Genomic DNA, 24,608 nt, shown 5'->3' on the forward strand with positions numbered 1-24,608 from the left:
ATCCTGATGTCACGGGGGAGGTCATTCCACAGGGCTGGGCCCATCACAGAGAAGGCTCTGCTCCTGGGTGTCGCCCCCCGACACTGTTTAGTGGACGGCACCCGGAGAAGTCCCTCTCTGTGTGAGCGGATTGGTCGTAGGGATGTATGGGGCAGGATGCGATCCCGCATGTAACTAGGTCCTGTGCCATGAAGCGCTTTAAAGATCGTAATCAAAACCTTGAAACGCACTCGATAGACTACAGGAAGCCAGTGCAGCTCGCGCAGGAGAGGTGTTACAGGGGAGTATCTAGTCCTCCCCATAATCACCCGCGCGGCCGCATTCTGGACCAACTGCAGTCTCCGAGTGCATCTCAAGGGAAGCCCCATGTAGAGAGCATTGCAGTAGTCCAGGCGAGACGTCACCAGCGCATGGGTGACTGTGCGTAGGGCATCCCGGTCCAATAAGGGGCGCAATTGGCGCATCAGGCGAACCTGATGGAACGCCCCCCTTGCCACGGCTGTTACATGGTCATCCATGGACAGCCGGGCATCCAGGAGGACGCCCAAATTGCGCACCCGTTCCACGGGGGCCAGTTGCTCGCCCCCGATGGCCAGAGATGGAAGCAACTGGTTGAACCGGGGGGCCGGAAGCCACAGCCACTCCGTCTTGGAGGGGTTGAGTTTTAGTCGGTTGCCATCCATCCAGACCCGTACGGCCTCCAAACACCGGGACATCATTTCGACGACCTCGTTGGGGTGGTTCGGGGTGGAAATGTACAGCTGAGTATCATCAGCATACAGATGATATCCCACCCCAAAGCCACGGATGATCTCGCCCAGCGGTTTCATGTATGTGTTGAACAGGAGAGGCGAGAGCACCGACCCCTGTGGCACCCCACATGTGAGGGGGCTCAGGGTCGATCTCTGCTCCCCTGCCAACACACGTTGCGTTCGGCCAGAGAGGTAGGAGCCAAACCACCGTATAACGGTGCCCCTGACTCCCAACCCCTCTAGCCGGTGCAACAGGATACCATGGTCGATGGTATCGAACGCCGCCGAGAGATCTAATAGGACCAGGATAGAGGAACAACCCCTATCTCTGGCCCTCCAGAGATCATCAACCAACGCGACCAAGGCCGTCTCCGTGCTGTGCCCGGGTCGGAAGCCGGACTGGCGCGGGTCTAGATAATCATTCTCCTCCAGGTGACGTGGGAACTGTTGTGCCACCACACTCTCTACAACCTTCGCTAAAAAAGGAAGGTTGGAGACTGGACGATAATTGACTAGATCCGATGGGTCCAGGGAAGGCTTCTTGAGCAGGGGCCTCACAACCGCCTCTTTCAAGGCGGCCGGCAGAGACCCCTCGCCCAACGAAGCATTCACTAGGCCCAGGAGCCAGTCGCGTGTAACCTCCCAGGATGCCAGTACAAGCCAGGAGGGACACGGGTCCAATAAACATGTGGTAGGTCGCAGGCGTCCACGCAGCCTGTCCAAATCCTCGATGGCAACCGAGTCAAACTCCTCCCAGAATGGTCCCTCAAGACTCGCCTCGGGCGCCTCCACTGGACCACTGAAAGGGGCCCATCCCATCCGGATTTGAGCGACTTTGTCCTGTAGATATTTCCCAAACTCCTCTGCTCTGCCCTGTAAAGGGGCTTCCCGCGGCCTCTCAAACAAGAGGGAGCGTGTCACCCGAAACAGGGCAGCAGGGCGGTTATCTGCGGACGCAATAAGAGCGGCACAATGTTGACGTTTGGCCGCTCTTAATGCCACAAGGTACGTCCTCAAATAGGCTCGTGCCTGTGCTCGGTCAAATTCGGAACGGGAGGATCTCCAACAACTCTCTAGGCGTCTCTTGTGACTAATCGAGGAGTATAATGACTAATACTCCAAAGCTTAAATCATATTCTATGACTTAGGCCTGGAAAGCCATTGAAAAAAAGATGATTATTATATTAGAATGACAGTTTGAAAGTACATTTATTTCTATTCAGTGCATGATTATTAGAGGAGCATGCACATTCACAAAATAAAATTGAAATAAGGCAAGATTACGCAGTGGCTCTTTCTTGAGAATAACAACTTCCTCATCAAATATTTCTAATTGGAGATGAAATAGAATCTGCATTGTCATTCCACATTTGTTGTGTTTTTCTCCACTCAGTATTGACAAATTAATGGCCTCGGTGTTAAAGATGTCATGTAATACTAAAGATGCATGTCACTGCAGAATAAAGACATTGTATGAAAATTCCACCATTTTTTAATCCAATGACATTTTTGTTTTTAATTTCCATATGTAGTATCTTTCCCTAGTGGTATTGTTTTACTTAAAATAATAAATATGTGCACAGTTGAAAAGAGAAACTTGCATATGTAATTATTTGTCCATAATATTTATTAGAACTTATAGCATGATATAGTCTGCCGCCCATTTCCATTTGCTGGATGCAGCCATTTATATGGGATGGCAGACGTATGTGTGTGTGTACATATACATACATACACACACACGCACGCACACACACATATTCATTCCTTTTTTAATGACCCCATAATCCCTTGCAGAGTGGAATCTTGAATGGAGCTTAGTATTTACTGGCTGGATGCCCTTCCTGTCGCCAATGTGGAATTTTTTGCAGTGTGAAAAAAGAGGGAAATATCTGCCTCTACCTAGGCTCCAAGCTTCCTGATTGTGAGGCGAGAACTCCACCTCTAGGCCAACACACACACACATACACAGACATCTACTTGATGTATTAATCAATGTGTCATAACACTTTTAAAAGATATAAGTATAGCAATGAAATATAATACAATATAAGGAGACATTTTGTGCCAGAGGCAGTTGAAATAATCAATAATCAATCAATTTGGAGCCTATCAAGATAGGCTCCAAAAACCCCTGATCCGATATCCAGGAGAAGAATCAAGCTGTTTCAACAGCTTTTTGAAAGGAGACAGATGAGCTCCTCATCTTCCTCCAGCAGTGTGTGCTGGGTGTCTCTTCTGCAGTCTGATGTCATGACCAAGATCTGAAGAAAAAAAGGGGTAGACACATGCTTAAATGTTTTCAGCTACAGTGTGTAATTGGGTTCTTTATTCTTAACAAGATTCTGTATTCCATTTAATTAAAGTAGCGTTATCCCTTTTCAGATATCTTTATTTATTCTCTTTTTGTAGTTAAGTGATGCTATTAGCATAATCGGTAGAGAAGACTTTCCTCAGAAATGGCCTGACCTGCTAACAGAAATGGTAAATCGCTTTCAGAGTGGTGACTTCCATGTTATTAACGGAGTTCTTCGTACCGCACACTCTCTATTCAAAAGGTATGGGGCAGGGCTCTAACTCTCTTATTCTTGTTTGCAAGTAAAATTGCTCTGTTGTGCAGTAGTTGGGTTTTGATTGAGTGTAGTTTACCAACTTCTTTTGAAAATTACTTAAATTTCTCTTTCTTTGTTAGGTACCGTCATGAGTTTAAATCAAACGAACTGTGGACAGAGATCAAACTTGTCCTTGATGCATTTGCACTACCATTGACCAATCTCTTTAAGGTACAGTTTTGTTTTGACATTTGAATCCCCACAAAAACACTTTCATCTTCAGAGCACACTTTAAACATATGCTGTATACCGTGAGGTTGTGATTTCCGCATTACTATTTTGAAGGTTAACTTCCTAGGAAAATAAGATAAGAAAAACTACTAATATTGAAATCATTACTTTTTTTTAAAGTAGCACTGTTAATATTCAGACTTTTGATGACAGTGCCTGTGATTGCTTTGCTTATTTTTTAAATGTCCTACTTTTGCATTTTAATAGAAAGGAAACAAAAATATTGTTATTTAAAGTTATTATTTTTCTTTTCTTTTCTAGGCCACTATTGAACTTTGCAGTACTCACGCAAATGATGCCAGTGCTTTGAAAGTTCTGTTCTCCTCTCTGATTCTTATTGCTAAGTTATTCTACAGTTTAAATTTTCAAGTAAGCCACCTTTATATTTTCTAGTTAATAATACTGATCCATCCATATTGGCATAGAATTCAAGCATCTTCATTGGTTTTTGAGATAGTGAAATGTTTTAAAACAATCTGAATAAACGTGAATGCTGGCTGTATTAATTACATGGACAAAGTCTTTCTTATTTAGATGAAAAATAGTGTGTATATCACCTTTTAATATAATAAGATTGGTTTTTTTACATTTTGTTTCTGCTCCATTTTATTTCAGTAAGAACAAGCCTGATCAAAATTTGTGTCACAAGAGCAAAGAGAAGAATTATAATGGATGTTAACAGTCAGGGTATCTAATTTAGAAATAGTAGCTGGATTATTCCTATATTCATGTATAATGAAGTCAAGACAAAGGCCACTTTTTTCTGAGTGTGCATAATTTCATGCTCGCTGCCCTTAACTGAGGGGATGTTTTTTGAATAAAAAGTATTTGTTAAAATTCTTTCTGATTCATTCTGTACTGGAACTGATAATCATGAAAGAAACTATTCCAGTTGCATTTCTGAGAAACCTTGAATTTCACCAAAAATGTCTTATCATATTAAAAAAGATAACATGGCATACAAAAATAACAATAGCCTAGTGCTGTACAATTATACCTCAGTACTCAACTGCTTTAAATCCTGTCAAATTGTATGCAAAACTGCACATTTTGACACAATTTTTTGTCCCAGTGCTTGTTTGTTACTCGATGCACAAGCTAGAACTTACCATCATCAGCTGCCCCATGACTTCCAATCCTTTCCAACTGAAACAAGGTCACGTGTTAAGTCACATGGTTTGTTTGGTACTCGTCATTTTTAGTGCTCTTCGCATTTGCCTCCCGGAACTATTAACAATGAATACTGAGGTACCACTGTATTTGTATGGGTTAACCTTTACTGAGTGAAGCTGCTGGAAATTAATAAGTGTCCTGAATGATTAAATAGGATACCAGAATGCAGCTCCTTGGTTTCACTTTCTGGTACATCACTTTTTCTACAGTGCTTTTCTTAAACTTCTAATAATATGTTTTCATATATTCATTGATTCAAAAAAGTTGGATCAGTTATACTAATCAAGAAATGAAAAGATTAGAATACTAAGTATAAAAAATATAATTCGGATTTCATAAATTCCCTTTTTATAACTGTGTTTTGAAAGCTTTTCTTTGAGCAGGTGCTACCATAAATTATTTAACATAAAAATGATTAAAAATAAAAACTTGTATCTGAACTCTGTAGGATCTTCCTGAATTTTTTGAAGATAACATGGAAACTTGGATGATGAACTTCCATAATCTTTTAACATTGGATAATAAACTCTTACAAACAGATGTAAGTAATATGATAAACATTTTATTAAGTTTCTATGAAATGATATTCATACTCAGCAGTAAAAATAGTATTATGACTATATGTTAATTGGTAGCAAAATTTATGTGGATTTTTTAGGTGGTAAGGCACATTGAAATGTGAATAAAATAAGTTAAGGAGAGATGTGATTGATGATTATTTTTGTTGGTGGTGATGCTAGGATGAAGAGGAAGCTGGACTCCTAGAACTTTTGAAATCCCAAATTTGTGATAATGCTGCTCTGTATGCACAAAAATATGATGAAGAATTTCAGCCTTACTTGCCCCGTTTTGTTACTGCAATTTGGAATTTATTGGTCACAACTGGTCAAGAAGTTAAGTATGATCTGGTAAGCATAAGTTCCTGGCTTTCTTTCACCATGCTTGAAATAAATATTGTGCTTTTTCAAATAATTTTTGTTCATGTCTTTTTCTTGTAGCTGGTGAGTAATGCAATCCAGTTCCTGGCTTCCGTTTGTGAGAGACCCCATTACAAGCACCTGTTTGAAGATCAGAATACACTGACAAGTATTTGTGAAAAAGTTATTGTTCCCAATATGGAATTTAGAGGTACATTATTTATTATGTTTCTGTACAACCAAATTAAATATCTGTACAATCAAATGACTTCCAGCACTTTACCTCAAAAAAGATAATGCATTATTAGACAAATTGTGGGGTCCTTGGTGCTTCCTGAGTTTGGTTGTTTGTTCATTGCCCAACTAGATAGCATCATCAGTGGAAGTGAGTTTAGATTTTGCTTCCTGTTTATATACATTAGCTTGTCCTCCCAGTAGTGATGTAGGTGTGGTTTTCTCCTTAATAGTTCTGTGATTGATTACAGTATTGTCTTCTGCTTGATTTTTTGTCATTGTTAATCCCTGCTTATCTAACTGGATTGCTGGAAAGGATTTGTTCTGCACTTTTTGTTTTCTTATTAGCTTTTTCATAGTTTCATTTGAATGGTGTGTAAGGTTGACTTATTTCTATATCTAGTGATTATACAAAATTATTTCACAAATCATGCATGCGGTTGATTGAACAAATTATTATCAGGAATATGTACTACCGTGTTTCCCCGAAAATACAACCTGTCCCAAAGCCTTGCCACATTTTTCGCGTGGGCAAAAATATAAGCCCACCCCCGAAAATAAACCCCCTGGACAACCCCCCCCCCCCTCCGGCATGGTTACCTCATGGCTGCTTCGCCCCTGAGGCTGTGCCTGGCTCTTCGGGAGCCAGTTCACAAGGGAGCAGCCGCCTGGCAGCCCCAAAACAATAAGCCCTCCCTGATAATAAGCCCAAGGCCATATTTCGTGGGGCAAAAGAAAATAAGCCCCTGTCGTTTTTTGGGGGGAACGCGGTATTAAAAACAAATTAGTTTTAACCAAGTGTTTAATCTTTACAATGTTATATCACTATCACCTAGCTGCTGATGAAGAAGCTTTTGAAGATAATTCAGAAGAATATATTAGAAGAGATTTGGAAGGATCAGGTAATTGTTTTGATAGTGGATAAACAGTAGTAATGGATGATATACAGTGTGTGTATATGTTCTCTTTTTTGTTGTTGTCAGCCTATCCTTACTTGCTTAATCTACCATAGTGTTGTAAATCTTATTCAGTAATATTAAAAGCATGTACCCAATTCAAACAGTTATGCTGTTTAAGTATAACCTGCCATGCATTTGATTTTTAACTTTTTCTGGTATAGATATTGACACCAGACGCAGAGCGGCCTGTGATCTAGTAAGAGGATTATGCAAGTTTTTTGAAGGACCTGTAACGGGGATCTTTTCCGGTTATGTTAATTCTATGCTACAAGAATATGCAAAAAATCCATCTATCAATTGGAAGCATAAGGATGCTGCTATTTACCTTGTAACATCTTTGGCATCAAAAGCTCAGACACAAAAGGTACTTGGTTTTGATTAAAAATTAAAGGATATAATAATATTTGGATCCTTATGGGAAAGACGTAATAATATCAGTTGAAACTTTTGATTTACGTCATGTTGCCCTATTTTAATCTTTAGCACGCTTCTTAAAAGATGTTAGCCCCCTGGTATATGCTAATTGCAATCTTTTAAGTTTAAAGGCAGACATGGAATACTTACCCTTAGAGATTGCCTATATGGACATTGCTCAGATTACCTTCTGTTAGTGGTGGGTTCTTACCAGTTTGGACCGGTTCGGCCAAACCGGTAGTGGTTTGGTGACCTGGGTCGCTGGAACCGGCAACGACCCAGGCTGCCACGCTACTGAACTGGTTCTTAGGGCGGCAGCAGCACCATCTGGTTTTTTGCTTCTGCGCATGCACAGACTAATTTTTATTGCATGGCATGCGGCCACGAGCAAACCAGCAGTAGTGACTGCCAGAACCCACCTCTGCCTTCCAACCATGTCTGAGGTACCTATTCCCCAGTGCTCAGCAAAGAAGAAACTTGTTAACCAGTGTTGGGACCTGAATAACAGTGTTTTGGGTTCAGCAAAATGAGCTGTGCTAGAAATGTGTAAGGTGAAACATATAGTAATTATAGGTCCTGGTAATACAAGCATTGTCTTTTAGAGCTGGAGTGAATAAGACTTTGGTGAAATGGAGTCAGATAGATTCCTAGTTTTCAGTTGATTTTATTTCTTTTCAGCAGTAGAGTCAGATTGATCACTTCATTCATTGGAGAGATACAGAAGATGTCTAAAATAAAATTTGTCATGGTCATGCAGATCTTTCAAAATCTCAGTGTTCATTCACTCTTGTGAATAAATTGGATTAAGTTGGCTTACTATTTGCAGGGTTGCTTCTGAAATCCAGGATATATTGCTAAAGTACCATGCTTAATGTACTTCATGCTGGCATAAGTATAATAATAATATTTTGTTTAGACTAGAGGATTGTTTCTGTTTTACAGTTTAAACTTTAAATCAGAAAAATTCGACAGATAATTTACAGAAACTACGAGTAACCATTCACAGCATATTTCAGCAATTCATATTTAAATTAAATTATAAATCAATTAATACAGCCTTTTAAAAAGTGATTTCCTGCTTCCCTCTATAGCATGGAATAACCCAAGCCAATGAACTAGTGAATTTGACAGAATTTTTTATGAATCATATTCTACCAGATTTAAAGTCTCCTAATGGTAAGTTTAACATTTTATACAAAGTATCTTCAATATCTATTAACTATGAACTAACCTGGATATAATGTTGGAGCTGTGTTTGTATTGCATTGCATTGATTTTTGTACCCACCCATCTCAACAAGTGATTGAAGAGTACATCATAAAATTATTTGCTTAATTTACCAAATAATTGTTGTTATTAATATTACTGAAAATCTTGCTTCTTCTGTAAGTTGGGAAGTATGCTGAAAAACAAGATTCATACATATATGTATATATATATTTATTTATTTATAGAAACTATTTAATTTTACAGTAAATGAATTTCCAGTGCTTAAAGCTGATGGCATCAAATACATCATGATTTTCAGAAACCAAGTAAGTTTTTAAAAAGTATTTATTAGCTTTATATGCTGCCACCTCCCAGTGATTCTATTGCTTTGTCAGTCTTAAAATCCATCATTCTTGTGATATAATTTGAGAACTCATGGAAGCCAATATGCAGGAAGTGTTTGCTCTTCATTTAAATAGGAGGATATTCCCTTAATTCTTAAAGATCCTTATCTTCAGTATAGTAGGTCTCAAGACACCTTGTTTTCTTGTGTATTATAAAGGCTAAACCTAGGAAGATGAAAACAGTAGTCAAAACAAAAAGGAACCAATGTGTAAACGTGAGACATGGGGTATTTAAGTCTTGCAAATATTTGACATTTCTAATCCTACTTCTGAATGTTGAGTTTAACTTTAGAAAAACATATAGAATCTGAAATGCAGAATGTCTTAAGAATCTTGCCGATTGTATTTTTTTCATATGGTTTTTTTTAATAGGTAGACCATCTAAATATACTTTTACTTGATTCATGACTAATTCTTTATATAAATTTAAAAAGCTTCATATAGTTGCGACTAAAACTTGAGTACCTTGTGCACATTTTTAAAATAAGAGAAATTTTAGTGGCGAACAGTGAAATGTTTCACCTGTACTTCTATCAGATGAGTTGGTATTGTTTCTAAAATATTTTATTTGTATGTATTTTATTTTGTAGGTACCTAAAGAACAGCTCTTGGTGTCTATTCCTCTCCTAATCAATTACCTTCAAGCAGAAAGTATTGTAGTTCATACATACGCAGCCCATGCTCTTGAAAGATTATTTACAATGAAAGGCGTTAACAATACCACATTGTAAGTTTTAGATTGGTTATAAATGTACTATATAAAGGATGTATTTCTTGCTTTCTTATTGCTCAAGTTGGAAAAAAACTTGATTTTTATTTTTGGCCTTTGGAATCCTATTTTCTAAAATTATCCATATTTATATGTAATGCTAATTTTTACATTTCTTAAACTAAAACTTGACAACTTCAGTTTTAAAGGAATATAAACATAGCATGATTTTCTGTTTCTTGCATTTTTGTTCATTCTCTAGTGCTTCCTGCTTTCTCTCTTTAAGAGAAAGTCAGAGTGTTTGTCTCCTCAAGGTATTGATAAGTAATCAAAAGACTACTGGGGATATTAAAATATTATCATCTTCTACAGAATTTCAGCTTCAGAGATGGTTCCATGTGTTGAAATGCTGCTAACAAACCTTTTCAAAGCTCTGACACTTCCAGGGTCATCTGAAAATGAGTATATTATGAAAGGTAGGAGTCTATAAGAAATGGGTAGAATAAGTGTAAAATTCAAAAATTTACAAATATACTGCTGAGTCAGACCAAGGCCCATTTTGGTCTAGATTTTTGTTTCATTCGATAATGAATAGTGCTCAGATATTTGCAAGCAGGAGATGGAAAAATAGCCCTCTCCTTTTGTTGTTTTCCTACTGTTGATATTTGGAGACATGCTGCCCACAACTAGAAATAATCATCCCTCCAAGTTGTTGTTCTCCAAGTGAATATCTTGATAACATAGGAATGTCATGTTTATCATTTCCTCAGAGCAGAAACGAGTGCAACTTCCAGGCTAAATATTTTTTCTTAGCTTAAAAACCTCTGAAACTTAAATTATATGCTTATTTGAAACTTATCAAACATGATGTTCAGTTTATGTTGATGCAGTTGGCATGATGTAGCATTTTTATGCAGTTTATAAAATTAGGTTACAAAAAATTGCACTTATTTCTGCCTTCATTTTAATATAAATTTCTGAATTTTCAGCTATCATGCGGAGTTTTTCTCTTCTTCAGGAAGCCATAATTCCATATATCCCTTCACTAATCAATCAACTTACGGAGAAATTGCTTGCTGTTAGTAAGGTAAGGAAGAAATGTATTTCTACTTGTACCACCTGTTGCTTTTTCTCTTTTATCAAAATGATTAGATGAATTGCCACACATTTTCATACCCCTTATGACTAGTTAAGGTAACAGCTACATTTTAGATTGGCTTTCTATAGAAAGCAGGAAAATATTTAGATTTGCTAGACTCTGAAAATCTGCTAAAATAATATAAGTATTTAGGATTGCTATAGTATAGGCCCGTGAAAGTGAACCTATGAACTACATGCCACAGATGGCATGGGAGCCCTCTGTGCAGCACACAAGCTGTTGGCCAGCTCAGTTCCACCGTACATGTGTGTGTGCCTCCTGGCACCAACTGATTTTCAAGTCTCTGCTGTGCATACAGGAGACATGCTTGCAGGGGGGGGGCATTGCGCATGCATGAGTGGTTGGAGTGTGTGCGCCCCCCCCACCCTGTTTTTTATCTCAGGAGGCTTCAGGGAGGCCTGCTAGGCCTAAAACAGACCACGGGAGGGGGGTGTATGCATAGGGGTGGGATGCATGTGTGGGGTGCGGGGGAGTGCGTGATTTCGGCATGTGAGGAGAAAAAGGTTAACCATCACTGGTATAGGCTAATAGGCTATATTGCATGTGGCCCAGATGATGGATGCCAAAGTAGCAAAACAGGGAGGAGAAACACAATGAAATTTTGAAACAATATGGGGGGATTCCCCCCCAATAGAGACAGTATAATAATAAAAAGAAAGGTGTATTCTCCTATATTAGATCTGTAATATTTCTTAATGTTATGGAACTTTTAATATATACAATTGTTCTAATTTATCTTAGGCTAACATTAAGTGAATTTCATGTTCTAACAATTGCTCCCTTAAAAATGTACAGCTCTTAGCAAAAAAAAAAAAGGTTTGCTCAGGTGTAGGAAGCCTTTAGTTAAATACCATCGCTTAAAAAGCGTTATTTGATCCAAAATAATGAGCATTTGACAGATTTGTAACAGTTTCAGTTCTTGTGCTGCGAAAGAGAGTAGCTGTGAAAATAGAAATTTTGTGCACCCAACTTTTCTGTTTTATAAATGGGCAAAGAAATTTCTAGAAAAGTTAGGGAGGAGAACTGTTGTTCAAAAGATAAAACATTTTTTTAAAAATCCTACTGGATGAGTATACCTGCTTATTTTGAACTTGGGTGTACTACGAAACTTTATCTCACAAGTGAAGAAGAATATACACGTCCCAGGATAATTTTGCAGGATCCAATCTGGGTCAGTCACCGGGACCAGAGGTTTCCTTTTCCGTTCTTTCAGACTCATGCTAGGGAGGGAGGGAGTTCACAGAGGAGAACTTCTCTTCACACAGAGACTTCCCTGAGAATGAGCTCCAGCGCAAGTGTGAAAGCTCAGAAGATAAAACCTCTGGTCCCAGTGACTGACCCGGAATAGATCCTGCAAGCTTTGTCTCATTTTATTTCAGTTCCAAGTAAAAGTTTTAAAATGTATTTATATTACAGAAATTTATTTTTGTTAAATATAATCAATAGAAATGGCCAAAAATGGTTGCTTCTATAACTCTTTACTCCATATGATTTTCTGAAAGAATAAATGTTAACAATTGTAGGGCGTAGAAGATTTTATAAGAGGGGTGAACCGGGCCCTGCAAGCACTGGGCTGGTGTGTATGTGTGCATAGCTCAACTTGCGTAAATTGAGATGTGCACATATGTGCATGCACGCCTGGCTGCCACTCATGCAAATCGAACTGCACATGCACGTTGCCCGCCACTCACTGGATCCGGTTCCAAATAGGCCATGGCCTGGGGTTAGAGGCCCCTAATATAAAATATCTCAGTAATCGAAGACCATATTGATCCTTTTCTCTGATGAATCATGGGAATTCTAGTCAGATGCGAACTAAATATTGCCACCTGAAGTTATTAATATATTTATAATGGGGTAGATCAGTGGTAATTGTTACAATTTGTGTAAAATTCTCGTAGTCTGTGTAGTCATGATGACATACATAGCAGTGGACGTTTTCCCATTTTTATTTTATGTATTTTGTTCTGTTCATATCTTGGTTTCAGAATCCAAGCAAGCCTCACTTTAACCATTATATGTTTGAATCAATTTGCTTGTCGATACGGATAACTTGCAGAGCAAACCCTGCAGCTGTTGGAAGCTTTGAAGATGCTCTGTTTATGGTATTCACTGAGATTCTACAGAATGATGTGCAAGGTATAAATAAGTTGTTAATGAACCAATGGATTGCTCATTTTAAATGATTTATTTTTAATCTATCTATATCCAGACCTTTTTGTCTTTATATTGTTTGCAAGAGTTGAACAAAACATAGCTGTATTTACTATGATTTATAGCCCATCTTTTATTCAAGTTTGGTATGTATTTCAGCTCAGGGATGTACTATGGGTGTTCAGAGTCACATGTGAGTCTTGTGGAATGTGTCAGAGCTTTGTAGAAAGGAAATGGCATTTTCTTAAGTCCAGTCTTCTTTATTCATAAATGGATTTCCTCTCCATAGCTATTCCCTCCCTCTGTAATATATCATAAAGTCTTTTTAAAATTCATCTTAATTGGATATCAGCAACAACAGATGATCGATCATTGGACTAGTGATCTGAGAAAGCATAAATGTTGTGCCCATGATATGACCTGGGCTAGTCAGCCTCTAATCTTATCGATGCTGTTAAACACCTAAATCCCATATCATAAACCATATTGGCTCAAGCTGTTGGGACTTGAAATTTGCTAGCATCATGACATCCATAGAAGATAAATTGGATGGACCTACAGTGTCTGTGTACACAGCAGCTTCTTAGAATGCTACAGGAATTTTGTAGCATGATATTACTTTATGGCATTACTGTGTATGTGAATATAATCTCCCAATCACTAGTCCAGGCTATTAACTATTTTCTCCTTTTATCAGAATTCATTCCATACGTATTTCAAGTGATGTCTCTATTGCTGGAGATGCATAAAAATGATATCCCATCATCCTATATGGCCTTATTTCCACATCTGCTTCAGCCGGTCTTGTGGGAAAGGTCAGGAAACATCCCTCCTCTGGTGAGACTTCTTCAGGCCTATTTGGAGAGAGGAGCCAATACAATAGCAAGTGCTGCAGCTGACAAAATTGTGCGTATAAACTCAAATGAGAATGACATCTTTAGATTTGTATGTATTTGGGGGCAGGGGGAAGAGTTACAGCACATTCATTACAACTGTAATTGAGCCTGGAATAGTGGTTGTAAGTCCTGCCTGTCTTTAGGCTAAAGACAGATCTTTTCTGGAGGGGTTTGAGATCTGATGCCATGTATTGTGTTTTGGTCAAAACTATTTTTCATTTTATATTTTTTATATTATAAGCCATCATGAATGTTGTCATCATTGTACAAAGTTGGTTAAATAAATGCTGTTGTACTCAAGGACAAAAAGGTTAGCCATCACTGCATTAGGGAGTGCCATCTAATACTCCAATTTTTATATAGCTGAGCATACTCCAATTTTTAGCTTTATCATGCCAGAGTTAAGGAAATAGACTTTAGGATTCTTTGATTATTGTACTTGAGCAACCTCTGTTGCAAAATTTGAATTAGATACAATTTTGTAGTTAAGTGGTTCCTTCATTGTGCTTTCAATTGCCAGTAACCAAGATCGTTTTGCTTTCTATTTTAATTTATAGCCTGGACTACTAGGAGTATTCCAGAAACTTATTGCTTCTAAACTTAATGACCATCAGGGATTCTACCTTCTGAATAGCATTATAGAACATATGCCCCCGTGAGTATGGACTCCACATCCCGATTTTTGTAATGGGTGTGAATGATTATTTTGGCATTATTGAAACAATGTCTACAACGATGCGTGAGGTGGAATAATCAGATTGCTGTGTTATTTTTTATTTTTTAGTGAATCCATTGATCAGTACAGGAAGCAGATTTACATTCTGCTTTTCCAAAGACTTCAAAATTCCAAAACAACAAAATTTATCAAAAGTAAGTTCTATATAAATGGCCTTTATGGTTTGGGAAATCATCTTGAGGATGGCTTGATAACAATTAACATGTTTTTTTTTACCTTCATTTTCAGTTTGATTTTTGAGATGACAGAATAACAGAGTTGGAAGGGACCTTGGATGTCTTCTAGTCCAACCCCCTGCTCAGGCAGGAAAGCCCTATACTACTTCAGACAAAATGATGAAAGTAGCATGGGCTGTAGTACTTTTTTGGGATTTCAGAGTAGCATATTATTCCATATAAAGCTTAAAAATTGTGGCAAGTAAAAAAGGGTTGGGAGAATTGTGGTGGAGCCGGTCGTTTTTAAGGAGAATCCTAAAAGCCAGGAACAATGGGAGCGAAATGATGAAATACACACCATGACATAGAATCTGTGACTTATATACTTGCATCAAATGTTGGGATATAATTATATAAAACCAGAATTTTCTCCCTTATCCTCATGAAAACACTTTGTCATAATCTTAATTTGTCCAAGATAACTCTGCTTATAAAAGAGATTGTACCAAATGTCATATTGTTAGTCCTATCTTTTACAACTTTTAATTATTTTCTTTTTTTAATATAGGTTTCTTAGTCTTTATCAACTTGTACTGCATAAAATATGGAGCAATAGCGCTTCAAGAAATATTTGACAGCATACAACCAAAGTTAGTATGTTTTTAAAAATACAGTTTATTTTATACTGAGGATTTCTAACTGTTGTATTCTTAGTGCTAAATATAAGTGTTAATGCCAGTAATTTCATAATATAATTTCACAGAAAATGCGCCCAGATTGCCTATCCCTGTTTGTTATTACGGTCAGATATTTATTCCTTAATAAGTAAATATGTGTGGAAGATTTATATTATTTATTTATTTACTTTATTGCTTTTTAATTAATAACAAAAAGTGAGCAAAGAAAAGATAAGAGTAATGAAATCACATTGTCAAACAGAAGAAAAGAGAAGAAATATTTATGAAGATTTGTATTTCAAGTGAATTGTGGGGATGAAATGGTGCTACTTTGTGAACACTTCTCAAAAATGTTTACATTAAAACATACTGTATTTTTCGGAGTATAAGACGCACCGGTGTATGACGCACTAAAGTTTTGAAGAGGCACTTTTTTAAAAAAAGTTGGTAAGTAGATAGAGGGATAGAGAGGGAGAGAAAGAGAGAGAAATACAGTAGGTAGGTGGGGGGGGAGAGAAAGTAGGTAGGTGGGTAGATAAAGAGAGAGAGAGAGAGAAAAAAAAGAGAGAGAGAGAAATAGAGTAGGGAGGGAGGGAGAGAGAGTGTGTAGGTAGGTAGGTAGAGGGATAGAGAGAGAGAAATAGAAAGAGATAGAGATATACAGTAGATAGGGTGAGAGAGAGAGCAGGTAGGTTGGTAGGTAGAAGGATTGGGAGAGAAATAGAGAGAGGGAGAGAAATACAGTAGATAGGTAACGAGAGAGAGAGTAGGTAGGTACGTAGGTAGATAGAGGGGGGAGAGAGAAATACAGTAAATAGGGAGAGAGAGAGAGTGTAGGTAGGTAGGTAGATAGAGGGATAGAGAGAGAGAGAGAGAGAGAAATGCAGTAGGTAGGTGGGGGGAGAGAGAGAGTAGGTAGGTAGGTAGGTAGATGTTTCCAGGTGTATTTATCCAGGAAAAGGAAATTGCTGAAAATCTGCAGCACCTAAGACTTTGTTTCTGCTGGCACAGCACTTGATCAATGTAATTCTCATCAATCAGTTAAAGAGCTTTCCAAAGCCGGGGGGGGGGGGGATTTTTGCACTCTGCAAACCTCCCAAAAATGTCCCCCCCCCCAAAAAAAGGCATGAATAACCTTGAGGGGGCTTGCAGAGTGCTCCTGGGGGGGACACAAAAATGAGCAAAAAATGGCCTGTTTTTTATGAAAACGGGCCCGTTTTTTGTCAAACAAATTGCATGTGTAGCCTTATGGAAGCTTATAGAGTGCTGCTGGGGCTGGGGGGCAAAAGACGGCCCAATTTTTGCTCATATCTGCACGGCCATTTTGGTGAAGGGGGCGAGGCTTCGGGAGGCAAAAAATGCTATATTCGATATATAAGACACATCCAATTTTTCAGTGTCTTATACTCTGAAAAATACGGTACATCTATAATGGAGCTGAAGGCCAAAATTTTTCTTTGCAGGATCACTATTCCTGTGTGCAGGTTTTTCTTTTTTCGCACATAAGAATGAAGTAATAAAATGTAAAATATATACATCTGGCTATATTACTGGAATAAGGGTTAAACTTGATCCCTAATTTGGTTTTGTAGCAAAGAAGCAAAAGATAAAAAATCTGTTCTATGAATTCAGATAATTGAAGATTTTGGGAGACCTACTTATTGTAAAGAAATGATAAGCCCTTTTAAAATTCTGTGGGAAGTTACATATTTCACTTATTGAAGAATTAATGAAATAGGTTGACAGCTGATGAATTTGTTTAAATTATAATACAATTGAGTTTTGATTTACTCTAGGTACTTACTAAAATAGAAATGCATTTATTTCTTTTGCACTTAATAGGATGTTTGGAATGGTTTTGGAAAAAATCATAATACCAGAAGTACAGAAAGTATCTGGGCAAGTAGAAAAGAAAATCTGCGCCGTTGGCATCACAAAACTACTCACAGAATGTCCTCCAATGATGGACACAGAGTACACAAAGTTGTGGTAGGTACAGTGACCAGCTTGATAATTAAGCTTGGTCATTAACTCTGCAAGCAAAAATAATACTGTGTTTAATTTAGAAACTATTGCTAAAGTGGCAAGGATTATACAGCTATTATGTTTCCTGCATGGCAACATCACTAACTATAGTTCCCAAATCCTTTAAACCTCACCAAATCAAAAATCCCATTAGTTATCTGAAAGAGACTCAACTGTATGACAAGAAGAGGGACTTTTCCAGGCAGCATCCAAGAATCAGACATAATTGAATGGAAGAAAAAAAATGAATTTATATATTAATGAAATTTAAAAAGAGACTTGAGTTACATGAATAAATTTGAGATAGATAGATAGATAGATGATAGATAGATAGATAGATAGATAGATGATAGATAGAAAAGTAAATAGATAGATAGATGTGTATGTGCGTATAAAAAAAAGTTAGAAAAATTATTTGAGCATCCTTAGAAATATAGGCTGTTAGGTAAAGTTTTTAAAGATACTTTTCTAAAATTTTAACTGTCATAGTTGTATCATTGTTAATCCCTTCTCTAGCTATGATAAATGAATCTCTTCTAACAAGCAATTTGATGAAAGGCATCTTCTGGTTTTTCAGGACACCTCTCCTTCAGGCCCTTATTGGCCTTTTTGAATTGCCTGAAGATGACACCCTTCCTGATGAGGAACACTTCATTGATATAGAAGATACTCCAGGATACCAGACTGCATTTTCTCAGCTTGCCTTTGCTGGGAAAAAGGAGCATGATCCAGTTGGCCAAATTGTGAATAACCCCAAAATCCATCTTGCACAGTCTCTTCATAAATTATCTACTGCACGTCCAGGCAGAGTAAGTTACTTTAATGTGGGAATATGTATAGAGCTCATGGAGTGGTTGTTGATGGAGGACTATCTGTATTTTATATTGTCTAATCTCTCCTGAAAATGCTGAGGCCAAAATTATAAAATTGTTCCTCACTTTACATGCTTTTGTGAGTGCCATCCTGACTTAATTTCCTCAGAATTTGCAAAACTGTTAAAACCTAGGATGCCATTGTGTTGCAAGGCTAATTTCCTTAATATAGCTTCATTTTCACATCCAGTTCTGAAACATCTGACAGTTTCCAACTCCAATTAGAAGTTGGAAGACTTCTAAATAGCTACATCACATAAGCCTATATATAGAGAGTGTGTGTGTGTGTGTGTGTGTGTGTGCGTGTACACAGAGGAGTTACTAAAGAGGACAAGCAAAATAACATGGTGACTTGACTTCTCTTGAAGCACGATGTCATGTTGCAAAGCAATTTTGAATGGATGCTCATTGAAGTACAGCATCCATATGAACAGCCTTCCTATAAATATTTTTTTTTATTACACTTACATGCTGCCCATCTTGCTGGAGGCAACTCTATAGGAAATACAACTCTTTGATATAATAACTTGAGGCAATGTGGAAGACCAGGATATTTCGAGGAGTTTAGTGACATATTTTGATTTCTTTATATTTAGAAAAGCTCTCAGGTTACGACTACAATCGAGCCCAACATTTCTGTTGCTAAGTGAGACATTTGTTAAGTGATTTTTGCCCCATTTTACGACCTTTCTTGCCACAGTTGTCAAATGAAACACTGCAGTTGTTAAGTTAGTGATATGGTTATTGAATTTGGCTAACCCCTTAATTTATTTGTCAGAAGGTCTCAAAAAGTGATCACATGACCACTATCACCCCAACACTGCAACCTTCATAAATATGAGTGAGTTACCAAGTGTCCAGATTATGATCACAACTACAGGGATGCTGCAGTGGTCATAAATGTGAAAAATAGCAATAGCACCTAAACTTACATACCGCTTCACAGTGCTTTACAGCCCTCTCTAAGAGGTTTTACAGAGTCAGCATATTGTCCTCAACAATGTGGGTCCTCAATTTTACCCACCTCAGAAGGATGGAAGGCTGAGTCAACTTTGAACCTAGTGAGATTTGAACTGCCAAATTGTAGGTAGCCAGCAATCAGGAGAAGTAGCCTGCAGTACTGCATTCCAACCACTGCATCACCTCAGCTCTTAAAAATGAAGTCACTTTTTCAGTGTAACTTCAAACAGTTACTAAACAAACTGCTGCAAGTCAAGGACTAGCTATATAAAAGTTTAGAGCTCATCTCCAATTAACCTGCTTGTTTTTCAGTCTTGCTAAAAACAATAGGAAATGGTGAAGGGGGGCGGGGAGAATCTTTACAGAGCTGCAAAGCTTTTAACATTTTTGACGGTCTCAGACTTTCAGTTCCCATACCAAAGTCATATATCTCTTGGTCATGGTGCTAGGTTGTAATAACATGCTAGGCCTTTAAGCTGGGAACCTCTGTGCAGAACATAGCATTGGGTACTGTATTTCTGCTATCATTATTGCAGCTTGTAAAATGATTGAGATATCATCTAGGTTGGTATATATTCTTGTTAGACTGTACTTTCAAATCTGCTTGAGTTATTAATACATAAATATATAATATATAAATATTGAAATCTCTTTAGTCACTGGTGTGCTTATTGAATCTGGAACCAAAAGAATGAATTGCCTGGACAACTTCTTATTGCCCTGACACTTGGCAAAAAATAACTGGAATATATAGTATGACCATACAATTCACAGGGTAGAGACAAATTGATGACAAATAGATTGATGGAACCTAGGATGCTTAGTTGGAATAATAGATTTTTGTTTTAAACTTGTAATTTAAATGCATTTTAAATATATATTGCTTATGTCTTTTAAGGTTCCGTCAATGCTAAGTACCAGCCTGAACACTGAAGCTTTGCAGTTTCTTCAAGGATATTTACAAGCTGCAAGTGTAACATTGCTCTGACATTTTTAATCTGAGTGGCAGAATTTCAGAGTTACATCAAAGAGCACTGATATTGACTGTCTTCTAAACAAAGCTCGGACAAAATGAAACGAGTTGCTATTTCAGAAATACATCACAGAATTATTGCTTGATGCAGAAGCTGAATGATACTTTGTTCATGTGTTCATAAGAAGGAAGTGATTTTCCTTTTTCCCTGTTTGTTTTCAAAGGGAATAGTGTTAGAAGTTTATAATTTGGGATTGATTGCAATTTCACATGTGCTGTGATTGGATAACATTTTAAAATATACAGAATACTGGCTGCACACTCACGTTGTCACATATTCTTTTTTCCAGTTTATTGTCATTTGTATTTCTTTTGTGTCTTCTAAAATTTATCTAATCTGTGAATAAATAAGTTCTTGTTTAAAAAGTATTTGTCTAGTAGTATATGTATAACTCAGTACCATGCCATAACCACACTTCAACTTGCTTTACCTAATGCTGTTCATAATGGAAGTTAAAGGTTTTTGAAGCGCTCTTTCAAAGAATTCTACCTGTCTTTATTACGGAAGACAGTAGTTTAATACTATACCTTTGAAGAATGTATTGCTGTAAAGTATCATTGAAAATAATTGCTTTGTATTATTTGCTATGCAGATGTTTCCCACTAAGTAACTTTACAGGTACTCCTTAATTATGATCATAATTGGGGCCAGAACTTCTGTTACTAAGCAATGTGGTTATAAAGTGAGTCATGCTGATTTTATTATCCTTTTGCCATGTTCATTAAGTGAATCATGTGATTGTTAAGCAAATCTGGCTTCTGACTTTGCTTATCAGGCTTGGGAAAATTGTAAATGGTAATCACATGACACAGGAATGCTGTAACTGTCATAATTATATGCCTGTTGCCAAGCAACCAAATTTTGATATCACTTTTTTCAGTGTCTTCATAACTTCAAACGGTTGTTAAATGAATGGCTCTATGTTGAGGAATACCTGTAGCTTAGTTTTTTTTCAACTTAAATGTTTGAATGCTAAATCTCAGTTTAGGATGTATAAGTACCTTTGGAAGAACAGTTATCTTTCTAATTATGCCTAGATGTCTGCAAAGCTAATGTAAATAAGGTTTGGGATGAGAATGCATTTAAAAATGGTTGGAATTTGATGTATTAAGAAATGCTTTAAAATTTATGCTACAGAAAGATTGCCTATTTCTTGTGCCGCATATATAGTGAAAACTAAAATGCATGTTCCTACCTGAGTGTAAAATGTACTAGGAGTCTTGTTTGGGTTTTAGAGTTGTATGCAGCTTTAGACCTTAATATGAAATGCAATTTATAAACCAGATGCTAGATCAGTGAAAAAGATAGGATAATGTTGATCTGTTCCTATCATAAAGCAGATTAAGTCAAGCATACAATTATCAAAGCATCTTAGGACAGGTTATTTTATTTAAATCAGAGGTCCCCAACCCCCTTGTAGCCCAGTATTGGACAGCGCAAGCTCCAGGTGAGTGTGTGCACATGCGCAGCTCCACTTGCATGTGTGCATGCACCTGCCATTTGCACAGAACCATCTCCTCACCATCACCACCCGGCTACCGGTCTGCCAAGCCGGAAAGGTTGGGGCAGCTTCAATGTAGCTTTGTCAGCTGTTTTTCCCAATGTCCAGTTATGACAGTTAAGAGTAATGATAGCCATCTGAAGCAAACTGAGATACTATAATGGTTAAGGTGTTGACCTAGTTCTCCTCCCACTTTAAGCATGAAAAATCGGCTGGGTGATTTTGGACCAGTCACTCTCACCCCCGTTTAATTCACAGGATTATTGTAGGGGAAATAGGAGGAAATACAGGTAGTTCCTAAACAAATACCATTGAACTCAGAATTTTGATTGTACGTTGTCGTGGTTGTAAGTTGAGTCATGAACTCAAGTAGATTCCATTACTGTTATTAATGGCCATATGATTGTAGGTTTGAATCCAACTTATCCAATGAGCTATTTTGTTGGAAGATAGCAAAAAATAATAATAATAGCAAAATGCAAGCCCATGATGGTGGGATGCTGTAACCAGTCATAAATGTGAGCTGGTTGCCAAGTGTCCAAATTGTGACATGTGACTGCGCTTTTGACTACAGCATTTTTGTAAATGGCAATGTTACAGGAGATTTATCCTTTATTTTGCAGCATAGCCCTTGATACCCACCAGATTGTCAGGCCTGTCTTTCACAGATTTAATTTTTCAAGAAGGGAAATAGATAATGCTGCAAAATAAGGCATAAACTCCCTCTAGAATCATCTTTATTTACTGTTTTCCCTCAGACTCTGAGGAATTCTTAGAAAACAAAATGGTGTGTAAATGGAATTTGATATTTGAATGATGAGCCTAATGTTTTATTCTAGCACAAATGAAAATCTTGAGGCCTGAAGGTAATAAGAATTATTGTTTTGTGCCATCCAGAGTCACCTCAGGTGAGATTGGCAGCTGTATAAATTTGATTTATAAATAAATAAATACTGTTTATACATTAATATAGCTATGATTTAGTTGCTTTGGCTTTATAAGATGTGTGAACCTCAGCCAAATTGACATCACAATGAAACATCTTAACAATGCCTGAATTAGTAATTAGGAAAATTGTACCTCCCCCTTTCTCTAAATTTCCAACCAAAGTTGCAGAATGGTCATTTTAAAGCACCAGAAGCAATCTCCCTAAGTTGGCATTTATGTGCTAAATCTAAATTAAATCTTTTGTAAAATATTCCCAAACAACAAATGTATATCTAACAGGAGCCCTTTTCAATTTGGTTGAAGCTTGAGAGTCCTTCCTTGAAAAAAACACGATTTGGCTAATTAAAAAACCAAAACCAAAAGGTAAGCTCCTTTCTTCACAATTCTTTCCTGCCAAATTCAAGGAGGCAACGGGAAGGCGTCCCCTTTTACTTTGACATTTGATAATAACGGGGGTTAAGTCAACACAGATCTCATGACTGTCTAAACTCTAAAAGGAAATCTGGAATCACAGCCAAATTTCCACTGTGAGCAAAAGTGATTATTTCTGGAAGAAGAGCAGCGTTTTAGAAACGCGCTTCGCCAGGCGGCCCGCAAGAAGCGCAGCGGCTTGGTTTGAATCCACACCTGAAATGAACAAATTGGGCCTGAGAGTTTTTGCTGCAGTCTCTACCGCTGAAGACATGGGCTGCTTTGCGCTATTAACTTGCAGCGCTGTCCCTTTGCCACATAAACACTTTACGATAGTCTGCTGCCGTCGATCCACTTTCGTTAGAGCAGCAGGCTTGAATCAACAGCTTTTGAATGCTTGGGGAAACTACAAGACCCAGAATCCACTAGGGCTACCCAAGGATAGAAGTACCTTGCTCCTTCCCCTCCCTAACAAATCTTCCTCATGCTTATAAAGCAGAGGTCTTCAAACTTGGCAACTTTAAGACTTGAGGACTTTAAGTCTTTAAGTCTTAAAGTTGCCAAGTTTGAGAACCCGTTATAAAGATTCTATTTATTTTCAGGGAACAATAAAAAGGTTTTTTTTTAAAAAAAAACCTTTTTAAACTGAGCCAGGTCTAATTAAGAAAAAAAGGTGGAAAGTATTAGGAGGGCGTCTCTAATTCACCTGAAAGAATATTTTTTTTAAATATAAAGTTTTTTTGTTGTTCTCTATATACAATTATAAGTATACATTCACATAGTTATTCTTTTTTTTTACATTCATGGTTCTTATACATCTGTCATTCCATTTATAGAATTATAATATTCCATTTGGGTTGCTTTGTTTACCATCCCTCGCCTGTTTTGACACCGCCTTCTTCTCCCTTTCTTTTCTCCCTCCCTCCCTTCTCCGAGTGAAGTGATTCTTGATCTCGCTTCTTCCGTTGTTCCGCTCCGAAGGGGGAAAAGAAAAAGCGGTGTGCAACCCTCTGTATGGATTATTAGAAGAATGAAAGCCCAAATTCTAGAGCTGGATAACAAATCCAAGTTGAAGTGGAACTTTGGCTCCAAAGGGCTTGATGGGCACGCCGCTTAGCAACAACACGGAGGAGTTCGCCGCTGCCTTCATCCAGAAAAACTTTTTAAAAAAATTTTCAGTCCAAATATTACCCTGGGATTTCTTGGTTGTCTCCTATCCGAACATCTATTATTAGATGCGACCCTTCTTCGCCTCTCCAGATCAAGCTGAGCCTGAAAAACAATCGAATCCGACGCAAAGTTGCCTGTCTCCTGGTTTTTTTTAGTACTTTTTAAAATTGCAGACAAAGTGGAAAACTGCATCCTCTTCTGTTTTATTATGGTTGGTCAGAATACATAATGCCATGTATTATATTATTTAACTTCAGATCTTAGCTTTATTTTCCCAGGGCACCAAAAAACCTGTT

The 24,608-nt window shown here is 37.6% G+C and overlaps 1 protein-coding gene across 2 annotated transcripts in view; it reads left to right on the plus strand.

Moving 5' to 3' along the window:
* CSE1L (chromosome segregation 1 like) overlaps positions 1-20,650 on the plus strand; it is a 33,227-nt gene extending 12,577 nt beyond the window's left edge. For both annotated transcript variants that reach the window (XM_081947033.1, XM_081947034.1), the window contains exons 5-25: positions 3,165-3,310; positions 3,445-3,535; positions 3,857-3,964; positions 5,217-5,309; positions 5,509-5,676; positions 5,767-5,896; positions 6,756-6,821; positions 7,040-7,242; positions 8,384-8,468; positions 8,766-8,827; positions 9,496-9,632; positions 9,987-10,090; positions 10,604-10,701; positions 12,762-12,912; positions 13,625-13,833; positions 14,381-14,478; positions 14,608-14,693; positions 15,283-15,364; positions 17,234-17,380; positions 17,994-18,225; positions 20,147-20,650. In XM_081947033.1, the coding sequence (XP_081803159.1) occupies positions 3,165-3,310; positions 3,445-3,535; positions 3,857-3,964; positions 5,217-5,309; positions 5,509-5,676; positions 5,767-5,896; positions 6,756-6,821; positions 7,040-7,242; positions 8,384-8,468; positions 8,766-8,827; positions 9,496-9,632; positions 9,987-10,090; positions 10,604-10,701; positions 12,762-12,912; positions 13,625-13,833; positions 14,381-14,478; positions 14,608-14,693; positions 15,283-15,364; positions 17,234-17,380; positions 17,994-18,225; positions 20,147-20,236 (2,586 nt within the window). In that variant the 3' untranslated portion in view covers positions 20,237-20,650. The remainder of the gene's footprint in view (positions 1-3,164; positions 3,311-3,444; positions 3,536-3,856; positions 3,965-5,216; positions 5,310-5,508; positions 5,677-5,766; positions 5,897-6,755; positions 6,822-7,039; positions 7,243-8,383; positions 8,469-8,765; positions 8,828-9,495; positions 9,633-9,986; positions 10,091-10,603; positions 10,702-12,761; positions 12,913-13,624; positions 13,834-14,380; positions 14,479-14,607; positions 14,694-15,282; positions 15,365-17,233; positions 17,381-17,993; positions 18,226-20,146) is intronic.
* The last annotated feature ends 3,958 nt before the right edge of the window (positions 20,651-24,608 follow it).

Source organism: Natrix helvetica (assembly GCF_964273705.1).
Source record: "Natrix helvetica genome assembly, chromosome: 3".
Classification (NCBI taxonomy): domain Eukaryota; kingdom Metazoa; phylum Chordata; class Lepidosauria; order Squamata; family Natricidae; genus Natrix; species Natrix helvetica.